Source organism: Bactrocera dorsalis, chromosome 5 (assembly GCF_023373825.1).
Source record: "Bactrocera dorsalis isolate Fly_Bdor chromosome 5, ASM2337382v1, whole genome shotgun sequence".
In the NCBI taxonomy this organism is placed as follows: domain Eukaryota; kingdom Metazoa; phylum Arthropoda; class Insecta; order Diptera; family Tephritidae; genus Bactrocera; species Bactrocera dorsalis.
The window spans coordinates 39133292-39156966 of record NC_064307.1 but is presented as its reverse complement, the minus strand read 5'-3'; the positions used below and the strand labels follow the sequence as shown (position 1 = coordinate 39156966).

General features: G+C 40.9%; 1 protein-coding gene across 6 annotated transcripts in view; it reads left to right on the top strand.

Annotated features, from left to right (window-relative positions):
- Nucleotides 1–23675, top strand: part of LOC105225304 (RNA-binding protein Musashi homolog Rbp6) — a 467402-nt gene that overhangs the window by 140515 nt on the left and 303212 nt on the right. For all 6 annotated transcript variants that reach the window (XR_007423004.1, XM_049458420.1, XM_049458419.1 and 3 more), the window contains exon 5: nucleotides 19822–19906. Coding sequence is in view for 5 of the 6 variants with exons in the window: in XM_049458420.1 (XP_049314377.1) it covers nucleotides 19822–19906 (85 nt within the window). In the remaining variant the exon portion in view is untranslated. The remainder of the gene's footprint in view (nucleotides 1–19821; nucleotides 19907–23675) is intronic.

Sequence of the window (23675 nt, the reverse complement as noted above, 5' to 3'; positions counted from 1 at the left end):
CACGGTAGTTGGCACAGATTATGGAGTCTCCCTTTTTGAGGATTGGGTAGAGCACAATTAAATTCCAATCGTCGAGTATGCTTTCGTCCGATCATATTCTGCAAAGAAGCTGATGCATGGTCCTTATCAGTTCTTCGCCGCCGTATTTGAATAGCTGGTGTGCTCCCTCGATAATTTTAGTATGCTCTGGATTCAGTCACCTCTGGGGGTTCTACAAGAGTATGCTCCGGTCTTGAAAGTTTCTGTTAGTTGCCGCATCTCCTCCAAGAAATTTACAGCATTCCACTTGTCGGCCAGCTTGTCAAGCTTTTCGTATTCACGCATTTTAGCCTCTCTCTTTTTCATCCACTCCGAGAACCAATGGTTTCGTTTACAGCTGTTCGTAAGGAGCTTGCAATGACATTCCACAGTTTCCTTATATCAAGTTGCTGGTCGATTTGCTTTTAAATAAGTTAAATAGAAATAAACAAGTTAATTGTCCGAATTCTTGGAACCAAAGGTCGTCATAATCCTTCAATACAGTCAGGAAGAGCTCATTAATCATGGCTTTATAGCGTTCCTCTGGAACTGTAATTGAGTGTAACATTAAGGCTGACCTAATTTTTGAAGAAATGTGGACCAGTGATTCCCTCAAAGTGGTGACGTATCGGAAACTGTTATATCAACCTACTTTACTGGCTATCAGAACAAATGCTTGGTGAATAGCATACAAATAGAAATACAAGTTTTCTGGTCATAAATTGCACTGATTTCCAGAAGCTAATTTTCATAACGTGAATTTTCATTGCTTGCTCCAGTTTGTTTAATCGCTCTTCAGCCAGTTCTTCTCATAACGACTACTTTGTTTTTGTCGGCAAGCTCACGTTTACAATTATTCTAAAATTTTCCACCTCTTACAATTGCTAATATCATCCAAATGGCGGTAAGTTGTGGAAAACATCCATTAACGAGCGGTCGCGTTCAACGCATCACCGTAAATTTCGCAACTTTCACGCACGACCAACTCACCAAAACAATAGCATTGCAATCGTCAGCGAAAGCGGGTGGGAAGCGCTCCACCAAAGGGGCAAATGATAACCATTGTTAATGGCATGATGGTGTGCGAATTCGAACTGCCACCTGCCAAGCAAGCACCAATTGCTAAACAACCGGCAGATGTACGAACACGCCACCCCTCCACCGCACCTCCGACGACACGAAATACTATGTAGGAGTAATTATTTTGCCCTTTTTTGATATTCACGGAAGTTGGGCACACCGCTCACGATGCGTGCGTTTAATGTGACTCATTACCCGGATTTAACCCCCTTCTCCCACCTCTCTTGTACGCATGAGTGGCTGCTGCTGGCAATCGGCTTCAAAGCAAAACATGCAGCATTTTCCAGTGTTTGTCACGGACAAAACCGGCGAAAAAGCACGACATCAGCTCATTCATCTTTTTAATTGAATTTGTCTCTAATGCTGGCTGCTGCTATTATTTCGCTATCAATTTTAGGTAATGCTGGGTAACTGCGCTGTGTCACCGTATAATTTGGCAGTTGTCATATATTTGTTGAAAGTAGCGGGCCACTTAAACAAATTACAGTTAGTTTGCGAAAGAAGTGAAAAATTAACCATTACTCAATGAAATTTTGCAATTGCTGATTGGGGTATTGGGCCTTGTACGCCAAGGATTTCTTAAACGACTCAGTTGAAAAGGTTAATGTCTGTCCATGGATAAATCTTATTGCAGGGATGATTCTGTAGAAAACCAAGGCATTATGATGAACGTATCGCAAAGGACCCAGGATTGTCATGAAAATTTAAATATTTTGTTCGAAATGACGGGAGCAGCTGTCTATACCAATGGGACATTTTCCGAGCATCTTTCAAGCAGAAGTCTTTGCTATAAGTGAGTGTGTAGAAATCAATATCCACAGCAACTATCGCAACCAGCGTATACGCTATACTTTTAACGATAGTCAAGGAAGGCTGAAATATAAAGCAGCTGGCAGCAAACAGCAGGAATGCGCCGTGCTCTACTTCTGGGAGGGTACAACCTTGCGAGGTTTCAGGAAATGGTAAACCTCCTCCGAGATAAATTCCGCCTCCTTGTCGCGCTATATACAGGGCACTGCAGGCTCAGGAAGCACTTGTCCTACATGGGCATATTCTTTTGCGCAAACTGTCGGTTCTGCGACATGGAACAGGAAACTCCAGAACACCTGATTCTGGATTGCCCAGCAATTTGTACAAGCAGGCTCAAGGCCCTAAGTTCAATTTACGTAAACAGGGATCACATCACATCAGTCGTGCTTAGCTGGCTCCTGCAATTGTTCAGGATGCTGGAACTTTGTGACCATATGTTATATAGAGAGGTCACAATAGACCATAGGCTGCAGTGCAAAGCCTCAATTTTCCTATATATCTGTCTATCTACTTCAACATGCCATCAGTCAGCAGCTACAGTAGTAGATGCCGCAGGAGCTCATCGCTTGCGGAACTAACAATATCTATACAAACGGATCAGAAATAACTTATAGAGTGCTAGCCGAAATCTATTATTTGGAGCTGGATCTCAGGCGACCCTTCAAACTTGCGGAATACTGCAGAATCTTACAGGCTGTAGACTTTGTCAATAGGAAAGCGATCGAGACATTATAAGTATACTTCAATAGCCAAGCGGCTTGGTGCAAAGCCATAATGGAATTCCGGAAAACGAAATAGCTCATGAGAATACCAAAAGTGTCATCCTGCCTACCGAATCAGTACACACAATAAAATTCACTAAAAACGATACAGATCAGGGCGAGGTAGACTGCCTTAAGGACATGAAGGATCGCCATGAACATGAGCAATTGTACCAAATGAAAACACGTATACTTTTAACGGACGCGGTCTCGAAAGGACTGTTGGATGGCTGTTAGTCTCTTGACAGGTTACAACCTAATGCCATCACATGAGAGTATATGACATTAATAATGACGATACATGCAGAAAGTGCCGAGATGTTGGCCTGAGCGAGATGCTGGAACATCTCCAATGCCTGTGTCTAGAACTATATAGAACTCGTCTTAAATATATAAGAGCTTTGGAGTTCAAGACGAAGTAGAAAACTTAGATATTAAATCACTTCTAAAGTTCAACAAAGCGTTGACGTCCTGTATGAAGAATATATATGCTCAAATTAAACTTAAATTCCATTTGGCATAACTAAAGACCAGTAGGTCTACGTATGGAGTTACATTCGGCTAGTATAACCTAACCTCGCGTGAAAGAGTGCTTATATCTCGGATAATAATATATTAGACAAGATATTAGAAAGAATTGTTTAAAATAATTATTTTATTAAAAAAGAGTCTTGTCGGAGACATTCCGGTTTCCAAATAGTTAGTACAACCACCGGTAAGAAAGCAATATCGCAATGTTTTATCCAACTTTTAATACCCGAAATGGTGATCCAAATCAGTTCTGGAGTACTCCTTCAAAAATCTCGACTCTGACTTTGGACACATCCCCGCACTAAGTCAGAGCTCGTTGAACATCTCGACTTTACTGACTTACTTCGCTGAACCAACTGAAACAAGCAAAGCCAACGCTTATTAGACTGTGTTCTAGAGAATTTTAAATGATTTCGTACTCATTTGTTAAGTCGTGGTACGTGGCGGTGCTGCTGCACGAAGTTGATGCTCAACGTACTCTCAAGTAGAATTTAATAAAACTTTATGTCGTTTCAAAGAATGTTTATGGAAATTTTTCACTTTAAGTTGAGCAAAGTAATAAATGTAAACAGGCATTCCATTGCAGCGCAAACTGGCGAAGGTGCGACAAATCCTGTGACAACGTAAAATGCCGGCAGCAAACGACGATGATAGCAACAATTGCGTGCGAAAACAACGGCCACAGCGACACCGGTGTCTAACCGCCCACCTACCTCTTGTAACTGCTTGTCTCTTCATGTAGACACAAATACACCCGCACAACCCCAGTACTCCACCACGCCATTTGGTCTCATTGTCCTCTGGAAGGTGAACTCGTCGTGGCTGCACTTCCTAGCGCGTGAGCAGCAAGAAGCGTGGCGCGGTGAGCGTCAAGTTTAGGGGCAGCGGGGGCGGCGCTGAATAAATGACTCTAGTAAATGAGATTGGATATTAAAATGGGAGAATAACAAATTAGAAAACTTGCAAATAAATTTCGAAAAAGTTTAAGCTTAAGTGCGCAAACAACAGCAACAACAACAACAACAACTACCTGGTGCCAGAAAACACACCACACTGTTAGATGAATTGTCACTAGGAAGCACTACGTGGCCCCTACAAAAGGTATCAGCATAGCACGGTGCCAAATGAGCAGCGACGAGGGCAAAGTTATGCAAAAGTACTGCCATGAACCGTTAGGAGTGCAAAAGGAATTCCTAATTGCTGCGCGGAGACGTTTGTACCCCGACTACTTTCATTATTGCCGGTTGAACGCAATCATCAAACACAATCGCTGGTGTAAATGGCCTGAGAATCGTGCGGCAAAAACTGCAACAAAACGCCAAATAAAAGCAAATTTGAAGTGTTAATTTCTGCTCGTTTAATGCGCCGTTATTCTACATATATACTACAATAAATATGTTGTAGAGCTGGAGCCAGAAAAAATATACTCTCGCAATACAGAGTATAATAGTCTTGTTCACTTAAGGGTGGTTTGTAATGCCTGAAAGTAATCGAGATAGTTAAGGAGTTATGGACACATATATACATATGCCCAAAAAATAAGGCGACATTGTATTTATTTTGAAAATTTTATTTATTCTTCCAAATCAATTTCATCCTCTTCAAAGTAATCCCCTCCCAATGCAATGCACTTATGCCAACGGATTTTCCAATCTTCGAAACACTGGTTGTTGTCACTTTCCGGGATGGCCTTCAGTTCCGTCTTCGCTGCGGCTTGAATCTCCTCTATCATATAAAAACGGTGTCCCCGGAGCGGTCGTTTGAGCTTGGTGAGCAGCCAGAAGTCGCACGGCGCCAAATCAGGTGAATACAGTGGTTGCGGAACGATATGGGTTGAGTTTTTGGCGAAATGATCACGAAGTACGAGGGCAGTATGGGATGGTGCATTATCGTGGTGTAAAAACCAAGAATTTTCTTTCCACAATTCCGACCTTTTTAGGCGGATAGCGTTGCGCAAACGACGCATAACGTTCAAATAATATTTCTTGTTGACTGTTTGATCGGTTGGAAGGAATTCATAATGCACAACACCACGATAATCGAAGAAAACAGTCAACATGACCTTGCTTTTTGAGCGACTTTGGCGCGATTTTTTTGGTCTCGGCTCTCTTTTGGCACAATATTCGCTCGATTGATCGGTTGTTTCTGGGTTGTAAGCATGGACCTAAGTCCCATCGCCAGTTATAATGCCTTTCATGACACCCTGGTAGTCGTAGTTTCAATGTTTTCGGTACCAGTCGAGATTTGACGCGCTTGAGGCCCAAAACATCCTTCAAAATTGTATTGGCTGAGCCTTTTGATATGCCAACTTCATCAGCAAGGTCTGTAATTGTTAATCGACGGTTTTTCAACACCAAATCTTTGATTTGTTGAACGTGAGCTTCGTCGTTTGAGGTTGATGGTCGCCCTGGACGCCACTTGAAAATATTTTTTTTTAAACATAGCCTCATCACCAAAGGCTTTCTGCACCATCCTCAATGTATCCGTGCAGAAAATTGATTCCGTAAACAGAATTTAATGCAAATTCTTTGCTCAACTAATTTCGACATCGCAAAAAACGAAAAACTCACTATTAGCAGCTCACAAAACGACACGTATCTCAAACACTAATGAATATTTGACATGAAATTTGACATAATTGTGACTGACAGTACTACCAACCTATAAAAAATATAATTCTCCAAATCCTTCGACGCGCGCAGTTTAAATTCAAATGTCTCCATATTTTTAGGACACAGGAGTATGTTCCTTGATACGCCAGGGAGGTCGATCGTAATCGGACCATTGTCACGCTTTCTTTTTTCGGCGCTTTCGTCCTTCAAACTTTACAATAATGTCATGTAACAGTCGCTGTTGATGGTCTTTTCTTTTTCGAGGTAGCCAATAAAAATTATTCCAAGCGCATCCCAAAATATAGCTACCATAACTTTGCCAGCCGACTGTTGCGTTTTTACACGCTTTGGAGCTAGGGAGCCATGTTTGATCCATTATCACATAACGACGTAAAAATTCGGTTTCATTACAACAACTCCAAGCACTGCTTCGAATCATCAACTCGTTTTTGTTTGTTGTAGCGGCAGAATACCGCCGAGTTGATAGTTCTTGACCGGATATAAAAAAAGGTTACGTAGACCCGACTGTCGTGGGAATTATATCATCAACTCGTAGTTGTTTTTGGTCAAAGGCGAACTCGAGCACAGAGCTTTCTCATACACAAATATTCGTATACATCACATCACGTCACTGTACATTTTCAGTTGAGATCTTTAAAGTGCCTGCTATCACGAACAACATCACATATATTTTTTTTTGTGGACTTGTTTGATGTTTGATGTTTTGTCGTCCGGTTTCGACCACTTATTCTAGCAAGTGGGGCTGTTTGTCAACTAAAGCGCGTCTATAGTCTAGGTCTTATCTATGTAAACAACCGACTTTACAGAACTCAACAAAAAATAGCACAGCGATGTTAAATCGCACGACCTTGAAGGCACCTAAGTTTTTCTTAAGTAAACTGATTGTTTTGCAGAATCTATGTATAAGGCAAGTTACAGCAGTATTCCGTCATTTACATCCTTAGTTGATGACAGATCAGCTGTTCTATGTAAACAGCATGCTCGTTGTAACACCAAAAAGGAAACGTTAGAGATCTTGTAAAATATATATCATATACATCCATACATTTAGAAACACGTCTACTAGTCACTTAGTATAAGAAGCTTCTTATTTATCGAAAATGCCTATAACGGGTCACTATACAGGGTGCGTTTCAAAGTAAACAGGACTTAAAAAAAAACAGAACAAATGGTTTTTTCGGCAAAATCAATTTATTTTATTCAAAATAATCTCCTTCTGCTTCAATACAGCTTTTATGGCCGGTCCAAAAGCTAGTCGAACGAATGTTCTCGCTCGTTGTCCGGTATGGCCGCCAATATGCCGGTGCAAGCCTTTTGGATGGCCTCTACGTCTGCATAACGCTTTCCTTTCATAGGCAAATGCATTTTTCCGAAAAGAGAGAAGTCGCACGGTGCCATATCAGGTGAATACGGGAACTGGTTAATGGTTAAAATGTGATTTTGGTCAAATAATCGCCCTTCGAATCTTGTATTCTGTCGTACAGTCGTACGCAACTACACTAGACGGTGACTGAAAACTTATCAAAAGTCATACTAAAGCGTTGTACAGATCTCCATCTTGATATGGCGAAGTTGGTTGGACAGGGATATGACGGAGCAGCAAACATGTCAGGGCATTTAAGTGGAGTGCAAACCAGGATAAGACAACTGTATCCAAAAGCACGATATGTTCATTGCGCTAGTCACCGATTGAACCTTGCGCTTTCTAATACTATGTCATTACCTTCAATACGGAACTGCCTTGGTATTGTCAATGAAATAGCAAATTTATTTAGAAACCATTCAAATGCAAACACAACTTTCCAGGACGTTATACAGAAGCACGCACCAGAAAGCAAAAAAAGACGACTTGTTCGCCTTTGTGAAACAAGGTTTATAGAAAGGCATGAAAGCATTATAAGCTTTGTGGAGCTTTTCAAATTCATTGTTTGGAAATAATTTCGAGTAAGACATGGTCCATTTCGTCTAAAGCATCAGCCTTCTTAGCAGCGGTAGAGAAAAGCGATTTTTTGCTTAGTCTATTCGTCTGTGAGCAATTGTTCAGCTTAACGCTGCCACTGTCTGTGCAACTCCAAGAAAAATCTATGGATTTTGTATCAGCAATGAACCGAGCCAAAGAATTAATAAGAACTCTGCACCAGATAAGAGAAACAGCGGATGGTTTTTTCAACGATATTTTCCAAACAGCATCACAAATGTCTAAAGATCTTTTTGACATAGATCTTGTAGTGCCTAGAGTGACTTCGCGTCAAACTACTCGTGCTAATCCACCTTGCACAACCCCTGAAGCCACTTCTGAGTTACAATATTTATTCCATGCGTTGATGCTCTGATTCAAAACATGACAGAACGTTTATTAGTGAATGAGGATATACTCTCGTCATTTCAAATTCTACTCCCAGGTTTTGCTGCAATTGATAATGCCGAAGAATTAAAAAATTTAACTATTTACTTCGAGGAGCAAATATCAATGACAGCATTAAAATCAACCATAGAAGTGTTGAAATTACTGCAACATTGCGATGCAACGTATTTTAAAAATATTCACTACCTGCTTACAATTTTACCAACTCTTCCAGTGACGACCGCTTCCTTCGAAAGAACTTCTTCAACCTTAAAAAGAATAAAAACTTTACCACGCAGTGTGATGGGCAATGAGCGGCTGAGTGCACTTGCTGTTATTGCAGTGCACTGGGATATTAAAATTGATCCAGATGAAGTAATTAATGATATGGCAAGCAAGAAGAAAAGAAAAATATACTTATTTAAGTTACAACTACCAAATAATTTAAGTAATATGTATATAAAATTTATATTGTTTTTTTTAATAAACAGAAAATTTAAAGTTTATACATATATGTTTTTACTTCAGCCCTCCCCGAAATGAAAAGCTGGCTACGGGCCTGTGCGGAACAAACCGTGCACACGCCTTTCGTAAATCCAAATGTTCGATCAACATATGATGAATCAATGTTTTTGGAGATGTTCAATTCCATTTCCATGAATTTCAATGATGATTTCGGTTGATTTTTCTGAATTCACGCACAGTTTCGATGGAATTTCCAGTGGTCACGGATTTTGATTGGCCCACATGTTGATCGTCATTTATGTCCTCACGACCACTTTGAAAACGTTGAAACCACTCGTGCACTCTGCTACGGGATAGGCAATCAGCGCCATAAACTTGTTTCATCAATTGAAACGTTTCGGTAAAAGTTTTACCAATTTTAAAACAAAATTTAATGTTGGCTCTTTGTTCGAAGCTCAAACATACTGACACTTAAAATGCAATAACTTCACTTTCAATCAATTCTCACTGAACAATCGATAATGATAACAGATTCAACACCAGTCGACATATAGATGGCGCCACCAGGGGGCGCTAGATTCAAAAAGTCCTGTTTTCTTTGGAACACACTTTGTAGCATATAAGCTGCCATACAAACGGAACGCTCAGAATAAAGTGCGTATACGAACAACTTTTTCATTTGACGTGAGATACCGAGTGTTGCCAGGTCCTTCTCTACCTCTTATTTCTGACGGAGTGGAGTTCTTTCACTTCATCTTCTTCCCCCGGTGGGTGCCATCTCTTGATTTGCTGAACTATGTCAATGACGCCGTACTTCTTGTACAACTCATCGTCCATCGACTGCGAATTGCCGTTGCCAATGCGCAAAGGATGATAAATATTCAGGAAACCTTTCTCTTGAAAACTTGCAACGTCGACTTATCAATTTTTGTCATCGTCCAAGCGTCTGCACCATATACCAGCAGGACAGGGATGATGAGTGACTTGTAGAGGTTGGTCTTTGTTCGTCGAGAGAGGACTTTACTTCACAATTGCCTACTCGTTCATATGTAGTACTTGTTGGCAAGAGTTATTCTGCGTTGGATTTCGAGGATAGACGAATTTATCTTTGACTTCAAAGTTATGATTGTCAACAGTGACGTGGGTGCCTAGTCGCGAGTGCAACAGCTATTCGTTTGATTACAGCAGATATTTCGTCTTGCTCTCGTTTCGTTTTACACCTTAAGATAAGGAAAAACCTTTGATTTCTCCAACTTGCAACATGATAAAATGTCCGATTGCACCTGAACTTAGCCCTTCCTTACTTGCTTCTTTGCATTTTCTACACAATTGCTTGTTCTTAAAAAAATCTTTACACTAACCCCAAACAGATGCCGAGAAGCGAGCATTTTGCACCTTTATGTTTACCGTTAACTTTTGTGTGAGTTGCAGTGAATGAAAAGCTAAAGCTAAACCACAGCAATTGACGCAAAGTTGCAGTGAATTAATAAAATGGATAAAACGCCAATGAAAATGTTATAAAAATCTGTGCGAGTTGTGAGGCCGGTGGCAGCAGCAGCAGCAGCAATATGCATGCACCAAAACTTGCACGTGCTGAGCGTAAGTGTAAAGAAAAAACTAATAAGGACCACTGAAACAACAACAACAACAATATCCATGACTTAAAGTGGAAATAATAAAAGTGCAATAACAGCAGAACAATTCTGCAACAACACTGACTACAAATAAACATTATGCAAGTAGAAAATACAAATCTTTTCCGCTACTTGCAACATGCCACATAACGTGGGGAGAATTTGCACAGCACAGCAAAACAGTAACAAATATGTATGTATGTTCTTATGTACGCAACAGAAAAAAGTTGCAAAACTGCTGGCAGAGGAGAAGTAACAAAAGTGGCACTTAAAATAAAGACAGTGCGGTCGGACGAGGGATGAAACAGCGAGCGTCGAAGAAGAAGCGAAGTGGCGGCGGTGGCAGAAACACTGCGAATCAAAGCCAAAAACAATTGCCACAATTGCAATAGAATCGTCGTTAATTACGCTGGTCTGGTTGCTGGTTGGAAGTTGACGAAGTCCGTGACTACGGGACTCCGGGAGGAGGTGGGTCCGGCCAAATTGAAGTGTTTGGGGCGTATTAGTGGCGCGAAATTAAAAACACAGCTGGGTATAGAGGGTAGCAGCAACGCATGAGAAACAAGCTGCCACATGGATGTGCGCTATACCGTTAGCATCAGACGCAAATATATGCATATACTCGTATGTATGTATGTATATAATTATGTGGCACGCTTATCCAAACCAAAGATATTCCAATACTTATACATAACTACGTATGTATCTGCATAGATGCTGCTGTGTACGAGCGATAGTCACATCGCGATGCAGTAGGTGGCAAGGGGCTGTGCCCTTTAATATACATATTACGCTGGCACGACCGAGTGAGGTTGACGTGGGCGGTGTGAATGCGGTACCGTAAGCAGATCGCTGCCAAGCTTTGGTTAACTTGCTTTGTGCCCGGCGACGCAGAAGTAGCAACAAAGTGTAATAAAACAATAAAAACAAGATATCAAGAATGAACAACAAGGCCACAAGAGTACGGAAGACGGCAGAGTTGCCATAATCAAGTCTTTAACCACGACCAAAAGCAAAAAAGTTATTAATATAAAATCTGTGGCTAAATTCAAGTTCACATATTCTATATGATTATATGAAAAATCGTATATTTTTTGACTCGATACCCATTTAATTCGCATACCGTTTAAACGCAGATTGGCGAAGGATCGATGAACAAGCAAGCCAATCTTGCTGTACGGTGCGTTTGTGTGGTGAAGCGCTGTCTGCATAGTCTTATGCAGAAATCCAGATAGAGAGACTTGCTTTTCTCTGCATAACGGGAGCGCTAAGGATCACTCCAATGGTTGCACTAGAGACATTGCTCAACCTCTTAACAATTGACATTGATCCGGAAAGCTCTGTAGAAAAATCAACGAGTTGGATTCTCCACAAGAACCTGCGGGAATAGCTCAATAAGCGGGAGGTTGCTGGATAAAATAGACCACATACCATCACGCTTCATTTGGGAGAGAGGGTTTCAAGTCACATCAAGCGAGGGAAGATGATGCAGTAGCTGGCGACCCAACAGCGGAAATATGAACATCTATACAGACGAATTAAAAATTTCACATGGAGTGGTAGCCAGAATCAGCTTCTTGAAGCTGGACTTAAGACGACCTTTCAAACTTCCTGAATATTGCAGTATCTTCCAGATGGAAACCTTTGCGGGCAGGAAGTCAGGAGAGATTGCTAATAATGGAAACAACATAATCAATCAAACGTCGATAGCCAGACAGTAGTCAATGCAATAATCACACATCGCATTAGGTCCGAGTATGTCCTTAAAAGCAGGAAGGAAGTACATGTAGTGGCTACTGAATTTCAGGAGTCCCAAAGAAAACAATGCTTGTGCTTTGCTCACACCGTCTTGAAAGAACTGCGGTATGGTCGTTGTCCTAATGACAGGTCACAACATTTTGGCTTCATCTGCGAGCCGCTTGGGATAATAACGATGATAGTACAAGCAGAAAGTGCAGGGAAATTAGATATGAAATTGATCTTAAAGTTCGCACAAAGCGTTGACGTCTGTATGACGATAACCTCTTATCCAAAACATCGTTAAAATTTCTAAAGAAACTATTCAGATCTAACCACTACATCATACAGTTGTCATACAACTGACCGGCCAACATCAAATTTTTTATGGAAAATTCTTTTTATTTGAAAGGATACCTTCACCAATTTGGCACGGTTTATTATCAAACGGTACAATCTTCGAACAAATTGTTTAGATGGGACTACTATAGAATTTAGTGACAGCTGTAAAACCGATCAGAGTCGAGATAAAAATCTTTTGACACTCTTTGCTGCTGATCAAAGCAATTCAATTGCCAGGTCCGTCTCCACCTGGTATTTTCAACGGAGTTGAGGTCTTCTTCATCCTCTGCGGCTCAGCGGCTACTGCGTCGAATACTCTCAGAACTGGAGCGTTTCATCCATACGGACGAACTGACTTAGGCAGCGTAGTCGCTATCCCTTGATTCGTTGAATTATGCCAACGTCGCCATATTCCCTCGACTGCGGTAGTCGCCGTTGCCAATGCGCAAAGAACTATAAATCTTCCCCAAAACATTTTTCCCAAACACTCCTAAGTCTGACTCATCAGATGATGTCATTGTCCATGCTTCACGCCATTTAGCAGCATTTAGCAGTTCGGGAGTAATGAGGGACTTACAGAGTTTAGTCTTTGTTCGTCGAGAGAGGCTAATTGTCTACTCAGGCCAAGTAGTCTTCGAAGTTATGACTGTGAACAGTGACATGGAAGCTAAGTCGCGAGTGCGACGTCGGTTTGTTTGATGGCGTGAGATCTTTCCTCTAGCCCTCGTTCTCTACCAGACCCATTTGCCTCGCTTCTTTGTCCAACCTGGAAATAGCAGAAGGAGGATGAAGCCACGTGCAGAAGTTAAGGCAAGTGAGAAAAACCATTAATTTCAAAGTGGCCGAAAGCGATTATTTTACATATGGCTCAAGCAGCTCACAATTTCCGGTCTTAGACTAAGTATCCTCCGAGTAGCTAAAAAGCCTCCATTTGTAGAGGTGCTAAAGTGAGAAGGCTAACCATTCCTCCCCAGGGGTGTGCGCTGGGTAAGTGACCCACCACGTAAAAAAAGACCCCCAATCAAAGGAACAAAGCAGAAACATATGTACTTAGTTGAATAGTCGAGAAAGAAGAGGTAACCGGATAGTCGAAAATGAGCTGTTAATCGAATAGCCAACGACTTATGCTTATACAGATATTGCCAACCGAATATTATTATTCCAAAAGTGTCCTATGAGGTTAGTTACTCGATTAGTCGTTGCTCTAGCAGAAACCTTCACCCACAATGGAGAAGTTTACTCTTGCATCAACAATCGGAACAAAAGGCACTTATAATGCATAAATGAGCAAAATTTTTTTTTTTAATATCATGTGGCAACCCTATTTGTAGGGACAAGCATACAAAGTTTGAATGGGGAGAGAATTGGCTGTTATGCCGGAGCTGGCGAGCTAAGAGACTCATTAAAATGCAGTGCGAGATAATAAGCGTTTTAATTAAATATTTAACAAGAATAAGTTTATCGCAACAAAAACAACAAGAATAACAAAAGTAACAGAACAGCGAGAGTGAAACAATGCAAGAGGAAAGTTAAGTAAAAATGTCGGAGGCGCTACAGCTAGCAGCTTTGGCTCTTGGCTTCCGACTGTCGTGGTGGCTTCTTTTAAGCAACGCTACTTTGATTGTTGTTGTTGGTTGGTTACATGTCGGCGGCGTCGAGGCATGCCGAATTTAAGTGGATGTGCTGCTCCATGCATGCGCAAGTGAATTTGCCGGGAATATTTGTGTGCGTGTGGTCACAAATACGGTACATATATATATATAAGTATATTTACCATATATGTGTTTGTATATACATAAGTATATATGTGTATATGAATATGTATGTATGATAATATTTTACATTTACATAGTTGCAACGCGTGTGTGGTTGTTTGACCAAGTGGCATGCTGCTGGCTGGTTGCCGCTCGTGGCAAGCCAAAATCCCGCTGCTGTTGAGACACTTACAAACATACACACATCCATTGTTGTTGTTGGTGTTATACAAGCATTTTTGTCATTTTGAGAATTTTTGCATGTTCACCAAAAGTGAGGGAGTGCACATACTTACATACATTCATATGGCAGAGTATGTGTTCCAGTGTGTGTGTGTGTGTACGGCGAGTATCTCCGAGTGTGTCATTAAGAAAATGAAGCTCACAACAGTTTGCCATCAAGCAGCCAACCCCAGACTCGCCACAAATGCATTTGTACTATTGAAATTTTGCAGCAACCACTAACATGGCACGAAACAGCATGTGCATTAGGGTGGGTCATAAAAAACGAATATTTTTTTCGCTTGGTGCTCTGAAAAATAGGTTCTTAGATTCCTAAGGTATTTTAATTGTAACGGAAAGACCCTATGCCTTACAGTTCTCTGTTTTTTTTTTATTATCGGTTAGAAAGATTCATATCTCTCCTCCTACTACTTGAGAAAATTTCCGAACTTAACCGGATGACGTCATGTATAGAAGCGATGTGTGCGATGAGCAGGCGATGGACGGGACAAAGCTGAGATGAGTAGATCCTTCTGGCATTTACTAAAGTGGCCATATAAAGGTGCACAAATTCGGTGTGGGATTCGTGCTGGGAGAGAGACTCCGTCGCCGAGTCCTCGCATTCCACAATCCGCATCAAAGCGAAGTTCTTCAACATTTAACTGACACAACGGTCGGCTGAGGCTGATTGACTTCGCCGGGCGCCCGAAATATGGTTATCTGTAGTACTACTTCCTATGCTGGAAGGAAAATTCATCAATCCCTCAACTAGATCGATTATGTTGTGATAGACGAAAGACATGTCTTCAGTATCTTAGACGTTCGTACGCTTCGAGGTCCTAACATCGAACCGGACCACTATCTTGTTGCAGCCAAGATACGCAGCCGCTTCTGCGCAGTAAAAAACACATGTCAACAAACACAAAAAGTTCCACGTGAAGAAGGTACAAACGTACGATTTTCTACTCGACTTGCACTTCCCTGAGAGCACTTGTCAACAACTCGGTATAAGGGAACTGTGGGACGGTATCAAACTCCTAACATACAGTTTAGTTTTCGGAAAATAAAAACGAATAGCTAGTACGATGAGAAGTGCCATGACGCATTGAAGAGAAAGCAGACTACCTATGTACCTCGCAACGTTACAACCGACCACAACACGTGCCGGGTGGGATAAGTGCCGAGAATTATAGAGACAAGCGAGTCGCATTTAGATGATAGGGGTAGTTCTCGAAAATACTACGAAAAGATGCGGCGCCTAACAAAAGGTTTCAAGACCGAAGAATACTCCAGTAAAACCGCCTAAGGTGATCTAGTGACCGAAGCCCAGAGCAGACTAAAAATATGGAGGGAATATCTTTCAAGTCTGCTGAATGCTCTCACTGCCTTCTAACACCAAAAGATGGTGAACCCGATTTCCCAATTGATGATGATGGAGCGGACGTTCCATTGCCCGACCAAGAAGAAGTTCGAATAGCAATCTGAAGAACAACAAAGCGGCTTGGACATGGATTGCCGGCAGAGCTATTCAAACACGGCGACAAGAACTGATTGGAAGCACACACAGCTTCTTTGTAGAATAAAATCAGACGAAAGTATGCCTGACGATTGGAATTTAAGTGTGCTATGCCCAATCCATAAAAAGAGAGACCCCACAATCTACGCCAACTACCGCATTGGTAGCTCCAATGCAGAAGGTGCTAATTTGGATGAGTAGGAAATTGAGAACAAAGACCAAACTCTATAAATCACTCATTATTCTCGTCCTCCTATATGGTGCAGGGGTATGGACGACAATATCTGATGAGCCGACGTTACGAGTTTTCGTGAGAAAGGTTCTGCGAAAGATGTATAGTTCTTTGCGCATTGGCAACGCCAAATACTACAGTCGATTGAACGATGAGCTGTAGGAGGTATTACACCAGGTAGAGAAGGACCTGGCTGCACTTGGTATCTCGAATTGGCGCCAAACAGCGAAAAGGAGAACGGCTGTTGTTAACTCGGCTATAACCACGCTTTTGAACCACCTTAATGTGTTTGTATGTGTAGATGTAGTGGTGTTTATGTTGTTTTAGTTGAATTTAAATGTTCCTAAAAGTATACGCTGCAAGTTAGTTGATTGAATTTTAATTAAAGTGGCTCTTAAAATTCAGTGCATTCCGCAGCTGTCTACTGAGAATGTCTTCAATGGTAAAAATTCCTTGCAACATTTTAAATATAATAAAATTAAGTAAAATTAAGAACGTGTTGCAATAATGAAGTAGCACAAAATATATGCACGAATATGACACACACAAAATAAATGTTGTTCTTGTTGTTGCTATTGTTGTCTTTGAAAAACGACTCGCTGCTGACGTCGGCATTATAAATGAAAGGAAATGAGCATTTATTATCCTATTAACAATTGCAGTCTTATCAAAGTGCGTGCAGCAGCCGAGGAAGCCGAAGCTGAGAGCGAAGCAGAAGACACCAAAAGTGTGGAAAGTGTGTGCAAAGTGTCGCAAACAATGAGCCAAACAACAATAACAAATTAATGCCAACTTCGTTGCAGGCGAGCAAAGTCATTGACGGCATTGACGAGCCTTATTTTAGCTTGCCACACTTTCATATTCACTGTAGACGTAGCCGGTTCCACACACAGTTCCACGCACTTTCAAACGCATTGGAAGATGTCAAAGGAAGGCGCGCTGCTTGTGGCAAGTGTTGTATTGTTGGCGATGGCAATTCGAAGTTAAATTAATAGAATTCATCAAGGAGACTCAGGAATTGCTGCTTAAACTTATGAGAATTAGACATTCAAAGCTGCCTTTTCATAAATACTGTTGTACATAAGTACATATGAATTATATAAAGTTTTATGTGAAAAGAGGCAGTTGAAGATGACTTTTGACGGAATGTTATTTGAAAGTTTTCAATTGTCGCATTGCTGTACGTCAAGCGGCAGAACGTTAGCTGAACTATGGAACCAAAAATGTATGCTAAAATAAGTATTTATTAAATCGGAGTTTTTTTTTTATAGTAGAAGAAAGCATCGAAAGTCGGCTTGCGGGACTTTAATCTGCTAATCCTAGCCCACTCCAATCTTATGTCTCAGCCACGGGACCACTGGACAAAGTATTACTTCATGGGGGAAGAAGACCTTTAAGTCTCCTCTATTGTACGGACTGACTGACGCCTAATCTGTTGTAAATGTCTCAATCTTGTCATAATTAGAACTGCCGCTTCGCTGACAGCTTTCCAATTTACAAAGGACTCGCTCAGAAATGGAGTCAAATTTTCCACCGTGAGACTACCTCCAAGTGTGGTTTTCAGCTTTTCCCTTATACAATATTTGAAGGCTGGGAGCATTGATACAACACGTGTTCAGAGTCATCTATACACTCTATACATGTCGGGAAATATAGACTAAAGTCATGACGACATTTGTATATTTCTTCGAGCCATCGTAACCATCAATGGTGAGCGATATCGCGCAATTTTTCTTCTAGCAAATTGAAGAGGAAGACTTGGACAACATTTGGTTCCAGCAGGATGGCGCTACGTGTCATACAGCAAACGCTACACTCAATCTTTTACGCCCTATCTTCGAAATTTAAAATATTTTATGGCCCACCCTATAGCTTCTTAAGCACCACTGAGCATTTGAATTAGGTGGAAATCCAGATCTCCATGTTGTCTATCTATCCATCAATATACATACATATGTCAGATCCGTCTGTAAGTCCAACGTCCTTTAAATGAAGTTTGCCACCTTTGCTGCCATATTGCGATGCTTTCGATTCTCTCTTCTTCTTTTGCTGCAGACAGCTCTAGACTCGTCGTGGCAAACCATCGGCGTAAACCATTTACGCAGTCATTGCATTTGATCCGGAGATCATCCAGATGTGGTCGTCCGTATGCGCCATTATTTTCTCATTTTTTGGTTGCGGTGTTCTTATTACCCCGTCGTACATCAGGTTCTATAGTAGTCGACCTAAAACCGAGACTTGCGGTACTCCACTGAAGATAGTGTAGCTCTGAGTGCTTTCGTCCGTGTCGAATAACAATCTGCTGGTTTAAAAGTAACTCATTATAATACTTACCCGATAATGAGGAGTGGGTAAAGAGCTTTTCTATATTCGTCCCACTTCGAGGAGTTGAACGCGTTTCTCACATCGAGCTTATGAGGGCGCAGTATTTTTTTGTACCACCTTTCCATATTTTCACACTTATTGCACATTTCGCAGTTTAACTACTTCTCTTTGTACGTCAATAGTGGACCTCTTTTTTATGAAGCCGTAGTATGTCTCTGACAGTCCGTCAAAATTTCGTATTGCTAAATAGGAGGTAACTTCGTTTGTCTGTTGTGTGTCGAGTCCTTTGGAAATTTATAAAACAACCGATGCCGATAGGGCAATGGGCTGCCCTATCCCTATCCAGCTCACTGGATCTTTTGTATTCAGTCTTGGGCCCAAATGATCTTGCAACAGCGCATAAGTTGATTGTAGTCCAGCACTGGCCAAGTTCCCGCGGAGCCCAGCTACGCTGTAGTACAATAAACAAGGAGAGGGGAACCTGAACCGTTTCCATTCTCATGATAGCGGAGCTAGATGACCCTTTCTTGCCGATTCAGCAGTTTAACAGCAGCCTGTGATTCTTCTGTGGTTTGTCACCCAAGCTACCCTTATCAAAAAGTAATTCGATGCTATCGATAAAATGGTTATACATTCCTTGACCAGCTGTGAATGCACAGTTAGTGAGCTCAAGGGTAGTAACGTCGCGCGGCTGTCACAGCCTTTCTGAAGAGGTATGCAGTTCGGACCAATAAATCTATTGCTATACCTTACCTTGGCTTGAAAAAACTGCAATAATCAGGCAGTCTGAAACTGAACTTTTTAGAGAGTTCCTTATAATATACCCATCCATCAACCTTCCCTTCAAGCTTTGACCTATCTGTAAAGAAGCTCACTACACCGCTTTTCCAACGGCTTCTATCCAACCACAAATCCATCGCAGGTATATGGGCAGAGAATATGCCCCCAGCGTTTAGTTTGGTGACTGCACGATCCAAAAGATTTTGTATAAAGTCAAAGCTTGTAAAATTTTCCGACGGACGGATCCCGAGCTTTGTGATATAAGTCAAAACTGCGACTTATATTACATCTTATTGCAACAAGCTTCTAAGGGAGCGATTAACTTGTCTAGTTTAGTACTATATTTTGTCTGGAGCCTATCGATGACGAGCTTACATTGAGTCAGAAATGAAATTCAGAATCTGAAACACTGTGTACTCTTGAAACTCTTGAGTGTTGAAAAGCATTTTAGGGGAAATATCAGTTTATTATATTCTTTATTTCAATTATTTACTTCTTTCCAGCTTCATCATTGTACCTTAAAGTTAGATTTGAGGTTATACAAATTGATTATTCAAATATGTATAATGATATACTTGTATGTATGTATGTGTTTTGTTCCTCCAGCAATTAACTAATATTTTATATTTCTTTGCAGGGGTTTCGGCTTCATAACATTCAGTGATCCAGCCAGCGTAGACAAGGTTCTCACACAAGGTACTCACGAACTAGACGGTAAAAAGGTAAACCATTACTTCGTTCAAAAACTTATATTACACTTAAACTTTTTATCCAATAATATTGACACACATTTACAATATCTAAAAGAAAATCGAAATAACAATCTTGGCATTTATTTTTTGAAGATTATCTTTTTCAAATGTTGGCCGCGGCTACGTCTCAGATGGTTCATCCGTTGAGTCCAATTTTCGATGACTCGTTCGAGTATTTCGACTGGTAACTGGCGAATGACACGCGTGATGTTTTGCTCCAAGGCCTGAATCGAAGCGGGATTGTCCGCATAGACTTTAGACTTTACATATCTTCACAGGAAAAAGTCTAACGGTGTGATATCACACGATCTTGGTGGCCAATCGACCAGCCCAAAACGTAAAATTATCTGAAATCATGAAAGTGTTCTCTTAATAAACCCATTAATTGATGCGATGTGTTGGAAGTGGCGCCGTCTTGTTGAAACCAAATATCGCCGAGATCAAGAACTTCCATTTAAGGCATCAAATAGTCGGTTATCATGGCGCGACAATGGTCGCCATTGACGGTTACTTTTTCATCGGAATATTTTTTGAAGAAATGTGTACTGATGATTCCACTGGCTCACAAACCACACCAAACCGTTGTTTTTTCTGAATGAAATGGCAGCTCTTGAAACTCTTCAGGGTGCTCTTCGTCCCAAATTTTGCAATTTTGCTTGTTTATATACCTATTGATCCAGAACGCTGAACTAAATTTGTCTCGAAAACTTTGTATATTCTTGGAACTTTTCAAGAGTCCATAGGGCGAAGCGATATCGCTTGGGAATGTCAAGCGGCTTCAGGTCTTGCACAAGCTGTATTTTGTACGCTTTCCATTTAAGATCTCGACTTAAAATGCGCCAAATCATTCCATTCGTCAACCCGAGTTTCGGCGTATGGCGCCGAATCGGCTCTCAATTAATGATTCAACTTAACTTACTTACTACTGTTCCCTCTTATTGACTTCCTGATTGTTGTCTACGTATGTATACGAGTATATACTTGATATATGTATGTGTGTAACATAAATATTTTTCTATTTTCTGTCACTAGTAAACATATATGTATGTATTTGAAATATTCACTCGCATTAACTTAATTACACAGGATTGACGCAATCGCGAATGAATTCAATGTTCACTGGCAGTAGCCACGAGACTCCCCATCCAAGCTACGTAAGCTAGTAGTGCGATTTGTGATGTTCAATTTCCGTTTGTTTGAAATTTGCGCTTTACAATTTTATTAAATTTTTTTTACGGTGGCTCTTCGGCTGAAAAGCGCGATGTAATAGTGAGATTTCATGCCATTTCCTCTTTAAAGTGCATTTTTCTCGCTTTTGGTGTGGGTTGTACTTGCCTGGGAGTGCACACACTCGCACATAACCTACTGCAAACATTAGTAAAGCAGCATCAATATTGCCCAAACATTTCCAATTATTTGCTGTTTTCATTCATTTTCCATTTCGGTTCGTTAAACCTGTTTGCCAAATAGCCGAATAGGCATTGCACTGCAAAAAATAACGTTACATATTTATCAATTATAATTTAATAACTTAAATACAGTTATTTCATTCACTTTACGGTTATCGCTAAATATACTCATACATTGTGTATTAAAGGGACCTTAAAATCGTTCAAATGGATGTGTACTCTGCGGCTATAGGTTAGAATAGATTATATTGACCGACTGCCACGCCATATATAGACCCACTGATCCTTAGCAATCCACTTTGGAGGTGCAAGGCCTCAAGGCTTTTTCTTAAGTTCGCTACTTTATATCTAATTTTGATGCTTCATTCTGTCTCTTGAGTAGCGTAGCTCCTAGATATCTAAAAAAAAGTTTGAGATAACCTATACAGAGCTATAGAAGGTGCTCCAGAGCCTCTCTCAAGCCAACTTCCTTGGACTTTCTTATGTATTGTCGTTAATTCTACCCATCCGGATCTGGATGCCATTAGGTTTCAACCTGTCAATAGACCAACACCCGTCCTACAGTTCTTTCGAAATCATGTGAGTAAACCTCATACGTGTTTCCTTTGGGACTCTTATACATGAATTTGCCGATTCTGTATGTCCTTAAGGCATTCCTTCTCGCCCTCAACTGTTTGTCAGTCCTTTCGGAAATTTCATTGTATATCATTTTCAGGGACTTTTTCTGTACTGGTTCGTTGACTAGACGGATTGTATTGGTGGCGATCTTATCAGCTATGGCCTGAAATCCATTATATATGCAGCCACATTCCGGCAGCCACTATATCTACTGCGTGCGTGTTTCTAAGAACATTCTTGCCTGGATATAATAGTATATATTGGTCCTTTTAACGTTGTTTTCTGCGGTTTTAGCTATCTTAGCCGGTTTTCTGACCCCAAAGGCTTCTGCTTGGATGACACTGTATTATTCCCGGAAGCATGAAAAATAACGAGTAATAGATTCCGGCTTCCACTCCATTAGACATTTTGTCTGTATAGTTGTTGTAAGTTCCGCTATCGAGTTGAATGCTCTTGGGGAATGTGGTCTATTTTATCTACCCCACAACTTAATGAGCTATGTCCGAAGATCTTCGTGGAGAATTCCCCTAAAGAAGCCAATCCTGCAGTTTAATTTTCGGCTATGAAACTATCCAAGTTATCCTAGTTAGTGGGATCAGTGAACGAAAGAGCCATAGCCAGTTAATAAGAAGAAACTTTTCTCAGACTTTTCTGTTACCCTCCTAAGCAAAACTCATCTTGTCACAAGCATATGGGATCTTACTGGACATTGTCAAATAGGTGCTGTAAGGCTAAGGCAACTTGATGGATGTACGCTGACAAAGTTATATGGTAGAAGGTGACGTGGAAAGACACTTTCTCTTCTGTTGTCCAGCGTTTGTAAGACAGAAGATGAAACATCTCGCCAGCCTTAGCTTTGGCGAACTAGGAGATATAAAATAAACTGATATTAGTCGTCTCAATGTCAGATGTTTAATATGGTCAAACGCGCTTTGACGTTCTGTCTTATGACGTATTATATTATATTATAGGAGCTTTAGGTAATACAGCGGACCGTTACTCTAAGCTGTTCAAATGATATCGCTGATCGGATTGATTTCCTACCTAACCTAAATGGACCGCTGATCTAAGCTGTTCTTGTGAGCTCCTTGATAGCATCGACCTCTTAACCTAACCTAACCTAACCTAACCTTTCTGTTACCGAACTCTTCGCTATCTGGGAAATGGTGTTTCAATGTTAATTTTTTTTTATGTTAGAAACAAATATTCAAATCACTCGGCTCGAAAACTCTATTCCTTAATAACGTTTCTCCCACGCCTGTAAAAATTTACTTCACCACCGAATCATATACTGTTAAAAATATTTTTTTCAGTGTACGTTTACATCACACTCATTTCAGTTTAGTGGTCGGCTCATTGGCCAGTTGGCCGTCACTCGGGCTATCAAGCCTAGAAACGTGGTCCGTCTTCCCCAACCTCACTCCCGTTTAGTTCAGCTACAATTTTGTATGTATGTGTATACGAAATGTGTTGTTGTATATGTGTGTGTGTGTCGCGTCCACTCAACGCTGATTAGTTTTAGCTTTAATCTCAAAATCGATTTCGCTGATGCTCGAATCTAGCAGGAAATAATCGTCCAGTTGCAATTGAGCTTTGGCGTTCTACCTGTGCGAGCGCTACTGTGCCACCCTCGCTCCCGTCTTCCGTCCGGCACCACGCATTGCGTTTGTTTGTCAACCGCGCGTTCTCTGATTTTTTTTTTATTCGCCAAA